The sequence below is a fragment of the Phyllobates terribilis genome, unplaced genomic scaffold, assembly GCF_046119375.1.
Source record: "Phyllobates terribilis strain yellow unplaced genomic scaffold, ASM4611937v1 Scaffold_2__4_contigs__length_985480577, whole genome shotgun sequence".
Taxonomy (NCBI): Eukaryota; Metazoa; Chordata; class Amphibia; order Anura; family Dendrobatidae; genus Phyllobates; species Phyllobates terribilis.
The window spans coordinates 161,222,636-161,237,700 of record NW_027362762.1 but is presented as its reverse complement, the minus strand read 5'-3'; the positions used below and the strand labels follow the sequence as shown (position 1 = coordinate 161,237,700).

The following is a 15,065-nucleotide window of genomic DNA, read 5'->3' as shown; positions in this document are numbered from 1 at the left end:
TTGGACGAGGATGCACAAAGCCAGTTGTCCTGTAGTGATAATCTTCTGCTGATAAAACACAGATTGTACTGAAACAGCCCAGTAAGTGACATCACTGTACTCCGGTTCTTTTACACTACATCATGGTGCTCTCAGATTACATAGCAAAAATCTGCTGGAAGAACTTTGTTTACTTTTCAGAGTTAGTTAAATCTCTTTGTGGCACATTTTGCCTACTGGAGGAGAACACTGAGATGTAGTAGACTGACGTTTGAGTGTCTGCCTCCAGCAGATGGACACTCCCGAAAATGATGCACGGCAGAGGGCACATTCGCTGTCTGCACCATTATAGTTTATGGCCCTGTCAGCGCATACGTCCGGACCCCATTTTGAGGGGATTTCGGACGTATGCCCAGACAGAGACATAGAACGCAATGTGAAAGTACCCTTACCAACACAAACACGACAGCCCCTGGGCATAGGAGTCTGTCATCGGTATCCAACCGCATCTCCTACACTATGGCTGCCTCCAACTGCGACCTTGGCATGTCCCCTGGGCTGCCCAGATCATAGCTGTGGGAGGAGCCAGTCGCCATTTTGGAGTAGTCTAGAGCGGTGCTCTGAACTGAAATTTCCAGTCAACGCTTTGTGCGAGTGGTGACGGGATAGAGCCGGTGTGTGCAGGACGGTCTGTGGAGGTGTCAGGAGCTCTGAGCACATGTACTGTGCGCTGCAGGGATTCACCAGTTTCTGACTCTGGAAGGTATGTATGAGTTATACATACTCCAGGCAGAAGTTATCTAGAGGGTGCAGCCTCACTCCATAAACTTGTATTGAAGCAAGCCTGCGCTCACTGCCCAGGAATATGTATAACGCATACATACCCCCTGGTCCAGAGTCAGAAAGTGGCAAATCTCCTGAGTGCACAGTGAGTGCACAGTGAGTGCACAGTGAGTGCACAGTGAGTGCACAGTGAGTGCACAGTGAGTGCACTGGGGGGGGGGGGGATTCATAAGTCTGCAGTTACACAGAGTGACTGCAGACTTATCGGTTCAGACCGGACAACCCCTTTAAATGGAGTCCTGACAGCTGCTGAGCAATGTCAGGACATAATGTACACTGTACATATCTATAGCTTTCAAACATTCCTATTTATTACTTTGCAAGGTTAAATACTATCATCAGTAAAATGTTACTATTCTGTGTGAAGAAACAGGATATATTTTTATTAGAATTAGCTATATATTTAACATATATTGCAACACATATAGCATAATATCTTTTGGTCATAGCGCGTCACTATGTTCCATGAGTTACTGTTTCCTTAAGGCCCAAAATACCTGTATCTTTTGGTATTAGGAGGTTAAACAGCTTTTACAGTGAAAACAAGTTATCCTATGGATAGGCGATAACTTACTTATCGGTGAATGTCCAACTTCTGGAACCCGCAGTAAATGCCTGTCTGCTGATCCATTCATTCTCTATGAGGCTACCAGAAAAAGCCAAGCGCAAGGTCAGCAGCCCCCTAGGAGATGGAGCGCAGGCCGCATATGGGCACTACTGATTCATTCTAATGGGGATAAAAATTACCTCTTCTGCTGTTAGATGCAGGTCCCAGTAGTTGGACCCTCACAAATCAATAACTTATCACCTAGTTTGTGGATAGGGAATAATTTGTTTCATCAGACAACTCCTTTAAGTGAATCTTTTGACTTAAGTTGCTTGTCCGGCACCGCTCACTGTTGCATCAGGAAGTGACACAAGCTGATAACGCCATATCTACACAGACTCTGTGGGATGCATGATTGCCAGGTGTCAGTCACAGGTCTTATTTGACAGGTTAGGTTGGTGGACATACTGGTAATATAATGTGGGTAAAGAGTTTGGGGCCCCACTTATTTTTTTGCTCAGGGCTACACTTTGTCTATAACCAGCCCTGCCTGTATGATACACTCAGTGTATCTAATCCCATTCGGCCTGATAGGGTGGGATTGGATACAGACTGTGTGATAGTCTGCTAATCCCATCCTCAAAACTGATAGCAAAAGCTAAACACATCACGTTGAAGAGAATATAATCCACCCACCCCCTCCCAAAATAAATAAAATCACAACTTCAGCGTGTATCTAATTCCAGCACAGGACACAGTGTATGTATCTAATCCTGTCCTGTGATACATGCCATGTAACCAATCCCATCATGTGTGGTACACTCTGTATCTAATGACAGCACCAGTATACGCTCCACATATCTAATCCCAGCACAGGATATTTCGAGCATCACCAACTAACAGAATTGGTGCTGCCAGCCGCCTCGGTGACCATCCACATCTCAGGATCACTTTGCAGACACCAACAAAATGTCTCTGCCATGTGATCATGGCAAATGTCATCAGCTGCTCCCCCTAGTGTTTAAAAGTGGAAAATATCAAACCTTTAAAGTTAGTTTTCATATTTTATACTATAAAAAGTGTATTTTTTTTTTTTAAGTTAAAAAATATTAATACTTTCAATTTTTTCAACTGTTGAAAAAGAAAAATGTTTGATGGCACCTTCTCTTTAAGAAGTTAAAAAGGAAATTGATAAACATTAAGCCAACTCGTGGCATACATGACAAGTCTATAGGAGTTTTTGGGGTAAAGTGAAAGACGCAAACTCTCTGGCATCACAAAAGTGGTTAACCCTCCATAGCCGGGCACAGGCCTGAAGTGCGGAAGACTGCTCAGTAACAGCACTACCTGCATTCAGGGATTCTTGTGTCTGTTGCCAAATGGTGCAAAGCTGTAGTAAGCGCCTGCTGTGCTCAGCCCCAGCCCGGCCTGAGGTGCCGCCGTTACACCCTCCCCAGTATTACAGAGTCGCAGGGAGCACACGGCTCATGGCGCAGCGACCAATACCTGTGCCCTCCGTCCGTTGCTCCTGGACGTTGTGATGACGTAGGAGGCACGCGGTCATGTGACTTCTTTTCTAGCGCCTTCACTGTACGGCAGTGACGAGGACGTGCTGATCACGTGATATGTGGAGTCACGTGGTGCGGGATCCCACGCTTGGCCGGTGTCCGGGGCTGCTGTGGCGTGAGTGACGGGGTGTGAAGTGTGGGGAGTGGGAGTGGGCTTCTTATAAGGTGCAGAGGGGTTTCTGTGGGTTTTTGGGAATAGTGACTGTTATGGTGTGCTAGCAGTCCACACATAGGATTGCAGTATACGTCAGTCATGGCTGTGTATATACTCAGTGTGCAGAGATTGGGGACATATACACCGCCCCCCATGCACCCACGTCTCACACACCCTCATTATTTTGTTTGCGCCGGGTTCTCTTTTCCCTTTGCGCCGGGTTCGCCTTTCCCTTGGCGCCGCTTCCATGGGCGTACCCAGGATCAAAACTAGGGGGGGGGCAACCCATGGTCACAGATACTGAAGAGAAATATATATATAGTACAATGCAAACATTTCACTTCTTACATTACATGAGTGATATCTATTGTAAATTCCACAATAGCTCAGAAACCAGCGAATCGCTCCACACAGTATACTGGCCCCCATATAATGCTCCATACGGAATACTGGCCCCCATATAACGCTCCACACGGAATACTGGCCCCCATATAATGCTCCATACGGAATACTGGCCCCCATATAACGCTCCACACAGAATACTGGCCCCCATATAACGCTCCATACAGAATACTGGCCCCCATATAATGCTCCATACGGAATACTGGCCCCCATATAATGCTCCATACGGAATACTGGCCCCCATATAACGCTCCATACGGAATACTGGCCCCCATGTAACGCTCCATACAGAATACTGGCCCCCATGTAACGCTCCATACAGGATACTGGCCCCCATATAACGCTCCATACAGGATACTGGCCCCCATATAACGCTTCATGCAGGATACTGGCCCCCATATAACGCTCCATGCAGGATACTGGCCCCCATGTAATGCTCCATACAGAAACTGGCCCCCATATAACGCTCCATGCAGGCTGTTCCCCACACATAATGCCCCACGCAGGCTGTTCCCCCCACATAATGCCCCATGCAGGCTGCCCCCCCCCCCATATAATGCCCCATGTAGGATGTCACACACCCCCCTCCCTTATAATGCCCCATGCAGGATGTCACACACCCCCCTCTCTTATGCCCCATGCAGGATGTCATACACCCCCCTCTCTTGTAATGCCCCATGCAGGATGTCACCCCCCCCCCTTATAATGCCCCACACAGGATGTCACACACCCCCCTCCATTATACTTCCCCATGCAGGATGTCACCCCCCCTCTCCCTTATAATGCCCCATACAGGATGTCACCCCCCCCTCCCTTATACTGCCCCATGCAGGATGTCACCCCCCCCCTCCCTTATACTGCCCCATGCAGGATGTCACACACCCCCCTCCCTTATACTGCCCCATGCAGGATGTCACACACTCCCCTCCCTTATACTGCCCCATGCAGGATGTCACACCCCCCCCCCTCCCTTATAATGCCCCATACAGGATGTAACCCCCCCCTCCCTTATACTGCCCCATGCAGGATGTCACACACTCCCCTCCCTTATACTGCCCCATGCAGGATGTCACCCCCCCCCTCCCTTATGCTGCCCCATGCAGGATGTCACACACCCCCACTTCACCCCCCTCTCTTATACTGCCACAGGCCTCCATACAATAAAAAAAAAAAAATCAAATACTCACCTCACTCCTCACCTGCTGCTCAGCTCTGGACTCCTCAGCGTTGCCGGCATCTTCCCGCTCTGCGCTGTGACTGCTCAGGAGAGAGCACGGTGTAAAGACGTCACCGCGCCCTCTGACCTGAGACGTCACAGTGCAGCAGCCGCGGAGGATACAGGAGCTGCTGCGGAGGCATGGGGAGGGGTAAGTATTGTGCCGGGTGCCGGGGCCCTGAGCAAGCGGGGAGGAGCGGGCGCTGACACCGCTCTCCTCCGCTCACGGGTCCCATAGCGTGCGGGGTGCCCGACGGTGAGGGGGCCCCCGCCTGCTCAGGGTCCCGGCATTTGGCCGGGTGCTGACGCCGGCCCTTGTGTGCGGCCTGTGCCCCTGCTTCTAGGGGGGGGCAGCTGCCCCCCCACCCCACGGTGGGTACGCCGATGGCCGCTTCTATCTCTGTTATTGGTGTTCACCTGTTTTTTTTCTTCTTACATTCGCCCCTGTAGATTTGGGGTTTCCCCGTGTTTTCAGCTGATTCATCATTTGTGACTTTTCGAAATGATGCTAAATATGTCAGCCATGTTCTCCAGTCCCCTCAGGACCGGTATTTTTTGCACGCCACATATTTTTGGTGTATTTTTTTCACATTCCATTTTCACAATAAGTGTGGGGTTACTCATTGCTTTTTTTTTTTTTGCATTTTTTTTTTAATGTTAGAAGAAATAAAACCATGTTATTGCTCAGTGTGTTGTGAATGTGGTAATACCCATATGTATACAGCATTGTTTTAGTGGTGGTTTCTCAGTCTGATAGCACACCACTAGAGATCCTCTAAGGGCGTGTTCACATGCAGAGTTTTTGAAGTGTTTTTTTCCATGCCTTTTACAGTAACAGCAAAATGGATTAGGTCTCTAAAATCTTTTGCAATGAGCATTTTTTTACTTTTGTTTTTATTCGTACTCCCATGACAGCACCACGAGAGAGAGGATCCGCCCATCAAGGACAGGAAACCTACAGGTTAAAAAGGGCGGCACCTCTCTCCCGCCTCAATTTAGGTTTCCTGTCCTTGATGGGAGACCTATCAGGCTTACCTGCCGGATGAAAATGGTCTCTTGCCCCAGATGGAATCGACAGGGTGTTTGGAGCAATGGAGTTTCCCACCCTGGGTCGGTCCTGGACCTCTGGAGACGCCACGGCTGGGCACCTCCGTGTGCGTTGCGGCGGGTGTGACATCCCCTCCCGTGGAGGTAGATGTCCGCCATGCGGGCATCCCCCCCCCCCCCCCCGCTATACACTGCAAGAGATCCGGGCCGCGCCGGCGGGGAACGTGACAGGCGCGGCCCTGTGACGTGTTAACGGTGCGTCGGAGACTCCACCGGAAGTGAGCGGAGCTCTCGCGCGCAACCAGGAAGCCGCATGCGAGCATGATGACGCCGGAGCAGGAGTCCAGGGGCGTTCCGCTGGTACTGCTGACAGCGGCGATTAGCCCACCAGGGGGGTTTAGGGTGTGAATTCCTTCCAGAGCCCCCAAAAAGAAAAAAAAAACAAAAAAAAAAAAAAAAAAAACCCACACAGGTACCAGGTATGTATGGCCAGTATAAAAGGTTCCTGGCAACATACGGAGGTGCTTCCCAGCCCATTGTTTTCTTTTGGTAACATGGGAGATACACAGGAGCAGCTATCACCTCAGCAAGAACAAGTGCTGCAGGAGCAGCCCTCTGGGGAGCCCTCACAACTGACAGTGCAACGACTTTCCTGGTCTGGGTCCAATCGTTAGGCTAGAAAGTTCACCGCAAAAAGCAGAAAAGAAGGTCCCGTTGTTCGGCGTGATTCTCCGCCGGTTAAGATGGATTCTTCTGCTTCTACGGTACCAAATATTCTAAGGGGTGAGTGGAATCTTCGTGAAAGTTCTACTAATTCTTCCTCTTCCTTCTCTATCTATAACTTTCTTTCAGAGCAAGAAATGTTCATTTAAGTCTAAACATAAGGAATGTGCCCTGTGCAGCAATCCACTCCCTGATGCATATGTTAAGAAATTGTGCCAGCCTTGTATTGACAAGGTAATTACGGAAGAAACCCCGGGGTTTTCCTTAGGCCTAAAGACTTTAATTAGAGAAGAAATAGGCAAGGCTTTGCAGGGGAATTATGAGTCCAGTCATGTTCCTCGAGACCCTCAGCCGGGCTCAGACTCCGATATATCAAACATTTCTTCCTCCTCTCCCTCTTCCTCTGATAGCCGAAAAAAGATTTCCTCCAGGCTATTTGCGCTCCCGAATAACTTGTAAGTACAAGCTATAGTATTATCCTATATGCATCTTTATTATTTCTCCAAAAACATATACATACAAATTTCGACAAATAAAATGTCTTCCTCAGGTATTTTGTTATAAGTGCTTAGTTCTGACCAGCTTTTATAAGAAGTGTTACTATAATGGTCAGGGTGTGGGCCACATATGGTTAATTTTGACACACCCATTCTAAAAAGGCACTACAAGTCAGTAGTTGATAAAAAGGAAAAAATCCCTATATGAATAAATATAAATACATACAGACAAAATAAAATGTGATATATAACTGCTTACATGATTGTTGTATGTTACAAAGCTTTTTTTTTTAAAAACGTTTATAATAAATATATATATATATATATATATATATATATATATATATATATATATATATATATATATATATATATATATATATATATATATATATATATATATATATATATACACAGTACAGACCAAAAGTTTGGATACACATTCTCATTTAAAGATTTTTCCGTATTTTCATGACTTTGAAAGGTTCTTCAAAGTAGCCACCTTTTGCTTTGATGACTGCTTTGCACACTCTTGGCATTCTCTTGATGAGCTTCAAGAGAATATAATATAAGACCTATTTTCAGTTGTTTCACACTTTTTTGTTAAGTATATAATTCAACATGTGTTAATTCATAGTTTTGATGCCTTCAGTGTGAATGTACAATTTTCAAAGTCATGAAAATACAGAAAAATCTTTAAATGAGAAGGTGTATCCAAACTTTTGGTCTGTACTGTGTATATATATATATATATGACTAATAAAAATTATAGCATATGTAAAACCATTAATAACAATATTCAGAGGTATATTAATTCCTCCTATATCCCCTCAATAATATCGTTCAGCCCATCTGGGTGTAAATGCCCATTTTAAATATCCAAAAGGATTCTTTACGGTTTAATCTCTCAGTGCGGTTTGGACAATTCTCAGGGATTTGTTCCACTGGTGTGACTTTTATGCTGAACTTTTTATTGTGTTTCAAGCACAAATGTCTAGATAGGCTGTGTTTCATAAAGCCGTTTTTCGCATTATGCCTGTGTCCATTCATACGTGTTCTTAAAGTCTGCATGATACGTCCCACGTACTGAACGCCACAGGCACATGTAATGACATACACCACAAACTGGCTGTCACAAGACAGCTTCTGTTTAATTGGGAAACTTTCACCCGTATTGTTGCAAAGGATTGTGTCCACATTGTGGTCAATAATTTCACAACAGCAGCATTTTTTCGAATGACATCGTGTTACACCGATTTTTTTATAAATGTTCTTTCTATCTATGTTCCCATTTATTTGGATGATTTTCTGACCTCCCTGTGGTGCTGATTTTAACCCCTTAATAACATCTGACGTACTAATACGCATCTGTGCCCTGGGACTTAAGAGCCAGACCCGTATTAGTACGTCATCGCGATCGCGCGCGCACACAGGCTGTGCGGGCGCGATCGCCGCCGGGTGTCAGCTGATTGTCACAGCTGACACCCGGTACTATGTGCAGGGAGCGGTCCTGCACCGCTCCCAGCACATTAGCCCCCGAGATGCTGCGATCGAAGTCGATCAAAGTCGATCGCGGCATTGCGGGGGCAAGGGGAGGTGATCGGCGATACTCACCTCCTCTTCCGGCTTCCAGCGCAGTCTGCAAAGGCTTCCCGGGTGTTGCCATGACGACCCGATGTCGTCATGACAACATCCGGGTCACCAGATTGCAGGAAGATTGCTTGGACATGCGCAGTGCATCTCCAAGCAATCTTCACACTGTGCACTTCTGACAGCCTTCATGGCATAGGGATGGTGCTCCATTCCTGTGCCATGCAGGCGATCAGAAAAAAAAAGTGAAAGTCCCAGAGTGGGACAAAGTAATAAAGTGTATAAACTGTGTGAAAGTGGAAAAAAAAAAAAAAAAAATGTGCAAAAATATTATAAAAAAAAAAAAAAAAATAATCCACCAAAAATAAAAATATAATGTACCCATCAATAAATATTATTATAAAAACAATAAAAAAAAAAACAATAAAAGTACACATATTTGGTATCGCCGCGTCCGGAACAACCTGACCTATAAAACTGTCCCACTAGTTAACCCCTTCAGTGAACACGGTAAAAAAAAAAAAAAAAAAAAAAACCAAGCAAAAAACAATGCTTTATCACCATACCGCCAAACAAAAAGTGGAATAACACGCGATCAAAAAGACGCATATAAATAAAAATGATACGGCTGAAAACGTCATCTCGTCCCGCAAAAAACAAGCCGCCATACAGCTCCATCAGCCGAAAAATAAAAGTTATAGCTCTCAGAATAAAGCGATACTAAAAAATATTTTTTTCTATAAAATAGCTTTTATTGTGTATAAGCGCCAAAACATAGAAAAATGATACAAATGTGGTACCGCTGTAAACGTACTGACCCGAAGAATAAAGCTACCTCATCAATTTTACCACACGCGGAACGGAATAAAAAAAAAAAAAAAAAAAACAATTCCTGAATTGTTGGTTTTTGTTTATTCTGCCTCCCAAAAATCGGAATAGAAAGCGATCAAAAAATGTCACGTGCCTGAAAATGGCACCAATAACAACGTCAAGTCATCCTGCAAAAAACGAGCCGTCACATGACTGTCTGCCAAAATCTGGAAAAATTATAGCTCTCAAAATATGGCGATGCAAAAACGAGATTTTACAAAAAATGCGTCTTTTAGTGTGTGACAGCTGTCAGTCATAAAAACCCCATATGATTCTGGCATTGCTGTAATCACACCGACCCGAAGAATAAAGTCGTCTAATCACTTATACCGCACAAGGAACGGCGTCAAAAATAAACTCTTGGGTTAGGATTGGGCTAGGGTTAGGGCTGGGTTTGGGGCTAGGGTTGTGCTGGGGCTAGGGTTGTGCTGGGGCTAGGGTTGTGCTGGGGCTAGGGTTGTGCTGGGGCTAGGGTTGTGCTGGGGCTAGGGTTGTGCTAGGGTTAGGGCTGGGGTTGGGATTTTTTTCAAAAGTAAGAGAAAAAGATGACGATATGGCGACTAGTGTTGAGAGCAAGTGCTCGCTACTTGAGTTTGCATCGGGTGCTCTGGTATGCATTGAGTATCGTGGGTATTTGAGTGACATGCTCGAGTCTCTGCCCCATATGCTTCGCGGCCAAAAAACTTTACGGGGATTGCCTACCATGCACGAGCGATCCCCGCATGTGTTTTTTTTTGGGTGTCTAATAACCGTGAAACATGCGGAGCAGGGACTCGAGCATGTCACTCGAGCACACGCTGTACATGGTGCATACCTGAGTACCCGATGCAAACTCAAGTAGCGAGCACTTGCGCTCAAGAATAATGACAACTTATTCAATATGATGACCTAATGTAAACAAATAATGTGCCGTACCTCTGGGTTCAAAATGTTCACTATACACCTTAATAAAATCCTTGAGGGGTATAGTTTCCAAAATGGGGAAACTTGTGGGGGAGCTCCACTGTTTAGGCACATCACGGGCTCTCCAAACGCGACATGGTGTCCGCTAACAAATTGAATGGAAAATCGGATCAAATTGTTAGCGGACGCCATGTTGCGTTTGGAGAGTCCCTGTGTGCCCAAACATTGGAGCTCCCCCACAAGTGACCCCATTTTGGAAACTAGACCCCCCCAAGGCACCTATCTAGATGCATAGTGAGCACTTGGAACCCCTAGGTGCTTCACAAATTGATTCGTAAAAATGAAAAAGTGTTTTTTTTTTCACTTTTTCATTGTTCCGAATCAATTTGTGAAGCACCTGGGGGTTCCAAGTGCTTACTATGCATCTAGAAAGGTGCCTTGGGGGGTCTAGTTTCCAAAATGGGGTCACTTGTGGGGGAGCTCCAAAGTTTGGGCACACATGGGCTCTCCAAACACAACATGGCGTCCGCTAATTATTCAAGCAAATTTTACAATCAAAAAGTCAAATGGCGCTCCTTCCCTTCCGAGCCCTGCCGTGCGCCCAAACAGTGTTTTTTCCCCAAATATTGGGTATCTGCGTGCCCAGGGGAAATTGCACAACAAATTTTGGGGTCCATTTTTTCTTGTTACCCCTGTGAAAATAAAAAAAATTGGGTCTAAAGTAACATTTTTGTGAAAAAAGTTAAATGTTAATTTTTTTCTTCCACATTCAAAAAATTCCTGTGAAGCACCTGAAGGGTTAATAAAGTTCTTGAATGTGGTTTTGAGCACCTTGAGGGGTGCAGTTTTTAGAATGGTGTCACTTTTGGGTATTTTCTGTCATAAAGACCTCTCAAAGTGACTTCAAATGTGATGTGGTTCCTAAAAAAATGGTTTTGTAAATTTTGTTGGAAAAATGAGAAATCGCTGGTCAACTTTTAACCCTTATAGCTCCCTAACAAAAAAAAATTTTGGTTCCAAAATTGTGCTGATGTAAAGTAGACATGTGGGAAATGTTATTTATTAACTATTTTGTGTGACATATCGCTCTGATTTCAGGGTTTAAAAATTCAAATTTTGAAAATTGCAAAATTTTCAAAATTTTCGCCAAATTTCCGTTTTTTTCACAAATAAACGCAAGTGATATCGAAGAAATTTTTCCACAATCATGAAGTACAGTATGTCACGAAAAAACAATCTCAGAATCAGGGGGATCCGTTGAAGCGTTCCAGAGTAATTACCTCATAAAGTGACAGTGGTCAGAATTGTAAAAATTGGCCCGGTCATTAACGTGCAAACCACCCGCGGGGCTTAAGGGGTTAAATTACTGGGAGCAATAATGCCTCTCATGGTTTGTCCCCTGCGAAAGGTGATATTCGGTCTTTGTGGTAGGATTTTTTTCAGATATGTATCCCTTTTGAGTAGATACCAATATTTATTCAATATCTTTCTGATGTCATTATTATTGCGATTAAAGGCTGTTATAAAATTATACTGCCATCTATTGTTTCTTTTTTTTTTTACTTCCTCACAGTTTTTACTATTTTTGTCCTTCTATTTTATCAAACATTCATCCTGAGTTTTCTGTAAATTTGCTGCATAAGCACTCATGGTCAATTTTTATGGATATTTTTTATCATCAAACCTGTTGATTAGAATTTTGGACTGTTTAATATAGTCATCTGTAGTCGTGTTATTTTTTCTGATCCTGTGAAACTGACTGTAGGGAATATTAGATTTCCATTTTTTATAGTGCGCACTGTAATAATGTAAAAAGCCATTTGTATCCGTTTTTTTAAAAAAGGTTTTACTGATGATCCGTTTGTGATAACTCCAGGTCTAAAAAGTCAATTTTTTCCTTACTAGTTTTAGCGGTGAATGTAATGCCCCATTGGTTTCTCTTCATCTCGCTGATAAACTGCTCCGCTTTATCCTCACTCCACCTCCATATAATCATTAAATCATCAATAAAACGACGGTATAGCACTATATTATCAGTATAACATTGTTGGTTTATTGGCGAGAGGACTCGAATAGCCCCATAAACAAATTTGCGAAACTTGGGGCTACCCGCGTCCCCATCGCTGTACCGAGTTGCTGTATATAGCGTTGGTCTTGGAAAATGAAGACATTATGTTCCAATATAAACTGAAGACCTTTCAGAAGGAATTCCCTCTGAGGGTATGGCATATCTAGAACGCCATTCAGATAGTGCTCCACCGCTTTTATTCCCAGATCGTGTTGGATATTCGAATACAAGGCGTTTACATCCATAGTGATGAAAAGAAAGTCATCCTCCCATATGATGTTTTTACATTCACTTAGTAACTGATTTGAATCCATTAAATATGAGGGTAAGGTTTTAACTATATCCTGAAGAAACAAGTCAATGTAATGGGACAGCTGACTTGTAAGGGAACCGATGCCTGCTATTATAGGCCGGCCCGGTGGGTTATTAAGACATTTGTGTACCTTTGGAAGGTGATAAAATATAGCTGTATTAGGATTCTTATTAATCAGAAATCTTCTTTCTTTTTTGTTTATAATATTTTTTCCAAATGCTTCATTAATTAAATCATGGTATTCCTCCAAAAACTTTTTAGAGGGATCTTTGCTCAATTTTTTATAATATTTTTCATCAGCAAGTATTCTATGAGCTTCTTTCAGGTATATTTCCCTATCTTGAAGTACAATCCCCCCTCCCTTGTCTGCTTCCCTTATTACTATCTTAGTATTTCCTTTAGATTTTTCATAGCCCTCCTTTCTTCCCTAGAGATGTTTTGCTTATAACCATGTGTTTTTGTGTTATCATTTTTCTTTTTGGATTTTTCATTCACATTTTTATTTTTTATACCAGCAGTTTTTGCATTAATATTGCAAAATTCTTCATTTACCAACGAGAAAAATGTCTCCAAATTACTACCCCGGTGGTGAACCGGGTTGAATTTGGACTGTGGGCATACTTCTTTATGTAAAAAACTATCCAAATTTTCATCAGGTTTTTCCATTATATGTTCAGCTCTATCATTTTCTGAACATTTCTGTATAGAAAAATGACTTGCTATTGTAAGCTTACGGATATACTAATTTAAATCTATAAAAAGGTCAAAGGCTTTTGCTTCTTGTGTTGGGCAAAAACCTAGACCTTTAGAAAGAACAGTTAATTCCGATTTTGTCAAACAGTGTTCAGAAGGATTAAAAATCTGGACTGTATTTTTCCTGTTATTATTTTCTTCTGCTATAGCTTCTTTTCCTTTTCTACAGTCTGCACTTTTTTTTTCTTTTTTCTCCCTCCTCTGGACCCCCTGGGCCTCCTTTTCTTTTTAGCGATTTTGTGGAGTTTTGTGGGAAATATTTCAAAATCATGTTTATTCCCCCTTGCACAGACATTGGTGCTGCTATCTGTGAATCGTTCTCGATGCTGGGTAATAATATCTCTGTTAATGGGGGGTGTTTCACTACCAGCTCTAAAAAAGAAATATTAGAGTTCGCTGATGAGGGTGATGGTGCCTGATAACGAGTCGGATAGACAGTGTTTTCCTCTGCTGGAGGTTGATGCCTTGGTGAAAGCTGTCCGGACTACCATGGGCATTATAGACACGAGACCAGAAAAATCTGTAGAGGATGTAATGTTTGGGGGATTAGGTCAGAAGAAGAAAAGATGCTTCCCCGTAAATACAAAAGTCAAAGATTTCATTGATAGAGAGTGGCAAAAGCCAGACAGCAAGGGCAGCGTTCTTCCCTCTTTCAAAAGGAGGTATCCATATGACGATGCCGCATGTACCTCTTGGTCAAAAGCACCAAGGTTAGATGTTGCCATTGCTAAGGCATCAAAAAAGTCTTCTTTCCCATTTGACGACATGGGAGCATTAAGAATCCCCCTGGACAGACGAGCCGATACTTTCCTGATAGGTGCATGGAAGACAGCTGCAGGAGCTCTGAAACCAGCAGTGGCAGCCACCTGCACATCGAGAGCCCTGATGGTTTGGCTGGAACAGCTAGACAATCAGCTAAAGGAGGGTGTCTCTAGGAAGGAGATTATTTCTTCCCTTCCCCGGGTCCAGGGTGCAGCGGCCTTTCTTGCTGATGCGTCTGTGGACTCGGTTAGATTGGCAGCAAAATCATCAGCTCTATCAAATGCTGCTCGACGAGCCCTATGGATTAAATGCTGGCCTGGAGATGTACAGACGAAGTCTAGACTTTGTACAATTCCTTGCGAAGGGGAATATCTTTTCGGCCAGACCATGGATGAACTGTTGTAAAAAGCTGGAGATCCTAAGAAGGGATTTCCATCTGTACCTCTACCCTCTTTTAAGAAATCGTTTCGGAAAAAGAAATTTATCCGAAGAAGATTTTTCAGAGAACAAGAGAAATTCTAAGAAAGAGGTGGCAAAGGTAGAGGCCTACTCTTTGGTTCTTCTTCCAAAAATGAGCAGAAGCCAGGGAAATCACAATCGGCCCAGGTGGGAGGGAAATTGTCGTTATTTTTCCCAGCTTGGGAACGAATTTCACATAGTAATTGGATTTTGAGCCTGATTAGGTTTGGTCTTAAATTTCTATTTCAAACTCTTCCTTACTGAAGATTCTTGATTGTTCCCTCTAGTTCCTCCCCAGAGCGGCAGACTGCCCTCGTATCGGAAGTTCAAATCCTAATAAAGAAAAATGTCCTGATTGAGGTTCCGGATTC

At 43.7% G+C, this 15,065-nt stretch overlaps 2 protein-coding genes across 6 annotated transcripts in view; one reads left to right on the top strand and one right to left on the bottom strand.

Annotated features, from left to right (window-relative positions):
• The window catches only part of LOC141199164 (E3 ubiquitin-protein ligase TRIM39-like), a 54,053-nt gene extending 51,055 nt beyond the window's left edge, over positions 1-2,998 (bottom strand). For 2 of the 3 annotated variants that reach the window (XM_073663194.1, XM_073663196.1), the window contains exon 1: positions 2,876-2,998. In XM_073663194.1, the coding sequence (XP_073519295.1) occupies positions 2,876-2,933 (58 nt within the window). In that variant the 5' untranslated portion in view covers positions 2,934-2,998. The other variant, XM_073663195.1, reaches the window with a different exon arrangement.
• Positions 2,913-15,065, top strand: part of GTF2H4 (general transcription factor IIH subunit 4) — a 44,982-nt gene continuing 32,829 nt past the window's right edge. Inside the window, exon 1 of one of the 3 annotated variants that reach the window (XM_073663199.1) lies at positions 2,913-3,052. Coding sequence is in view for 1 of the 3 variants with exons in the window: in XM_073663198.1 (XP_073519299.1) it covers positions 6,673-6,713 (41 nt within the window). In the remaining 2 variants the exon portion in view is untranslated. Of the gene's footprint in view, positions 3,053-6,632; positions 6,714-6,803; positions 6,935-15,065 lie in introns of those variants that run through there. The other 2 variants (XM_073663198.1, XM_073663200.1) reach the window with 2 other exon arrangements.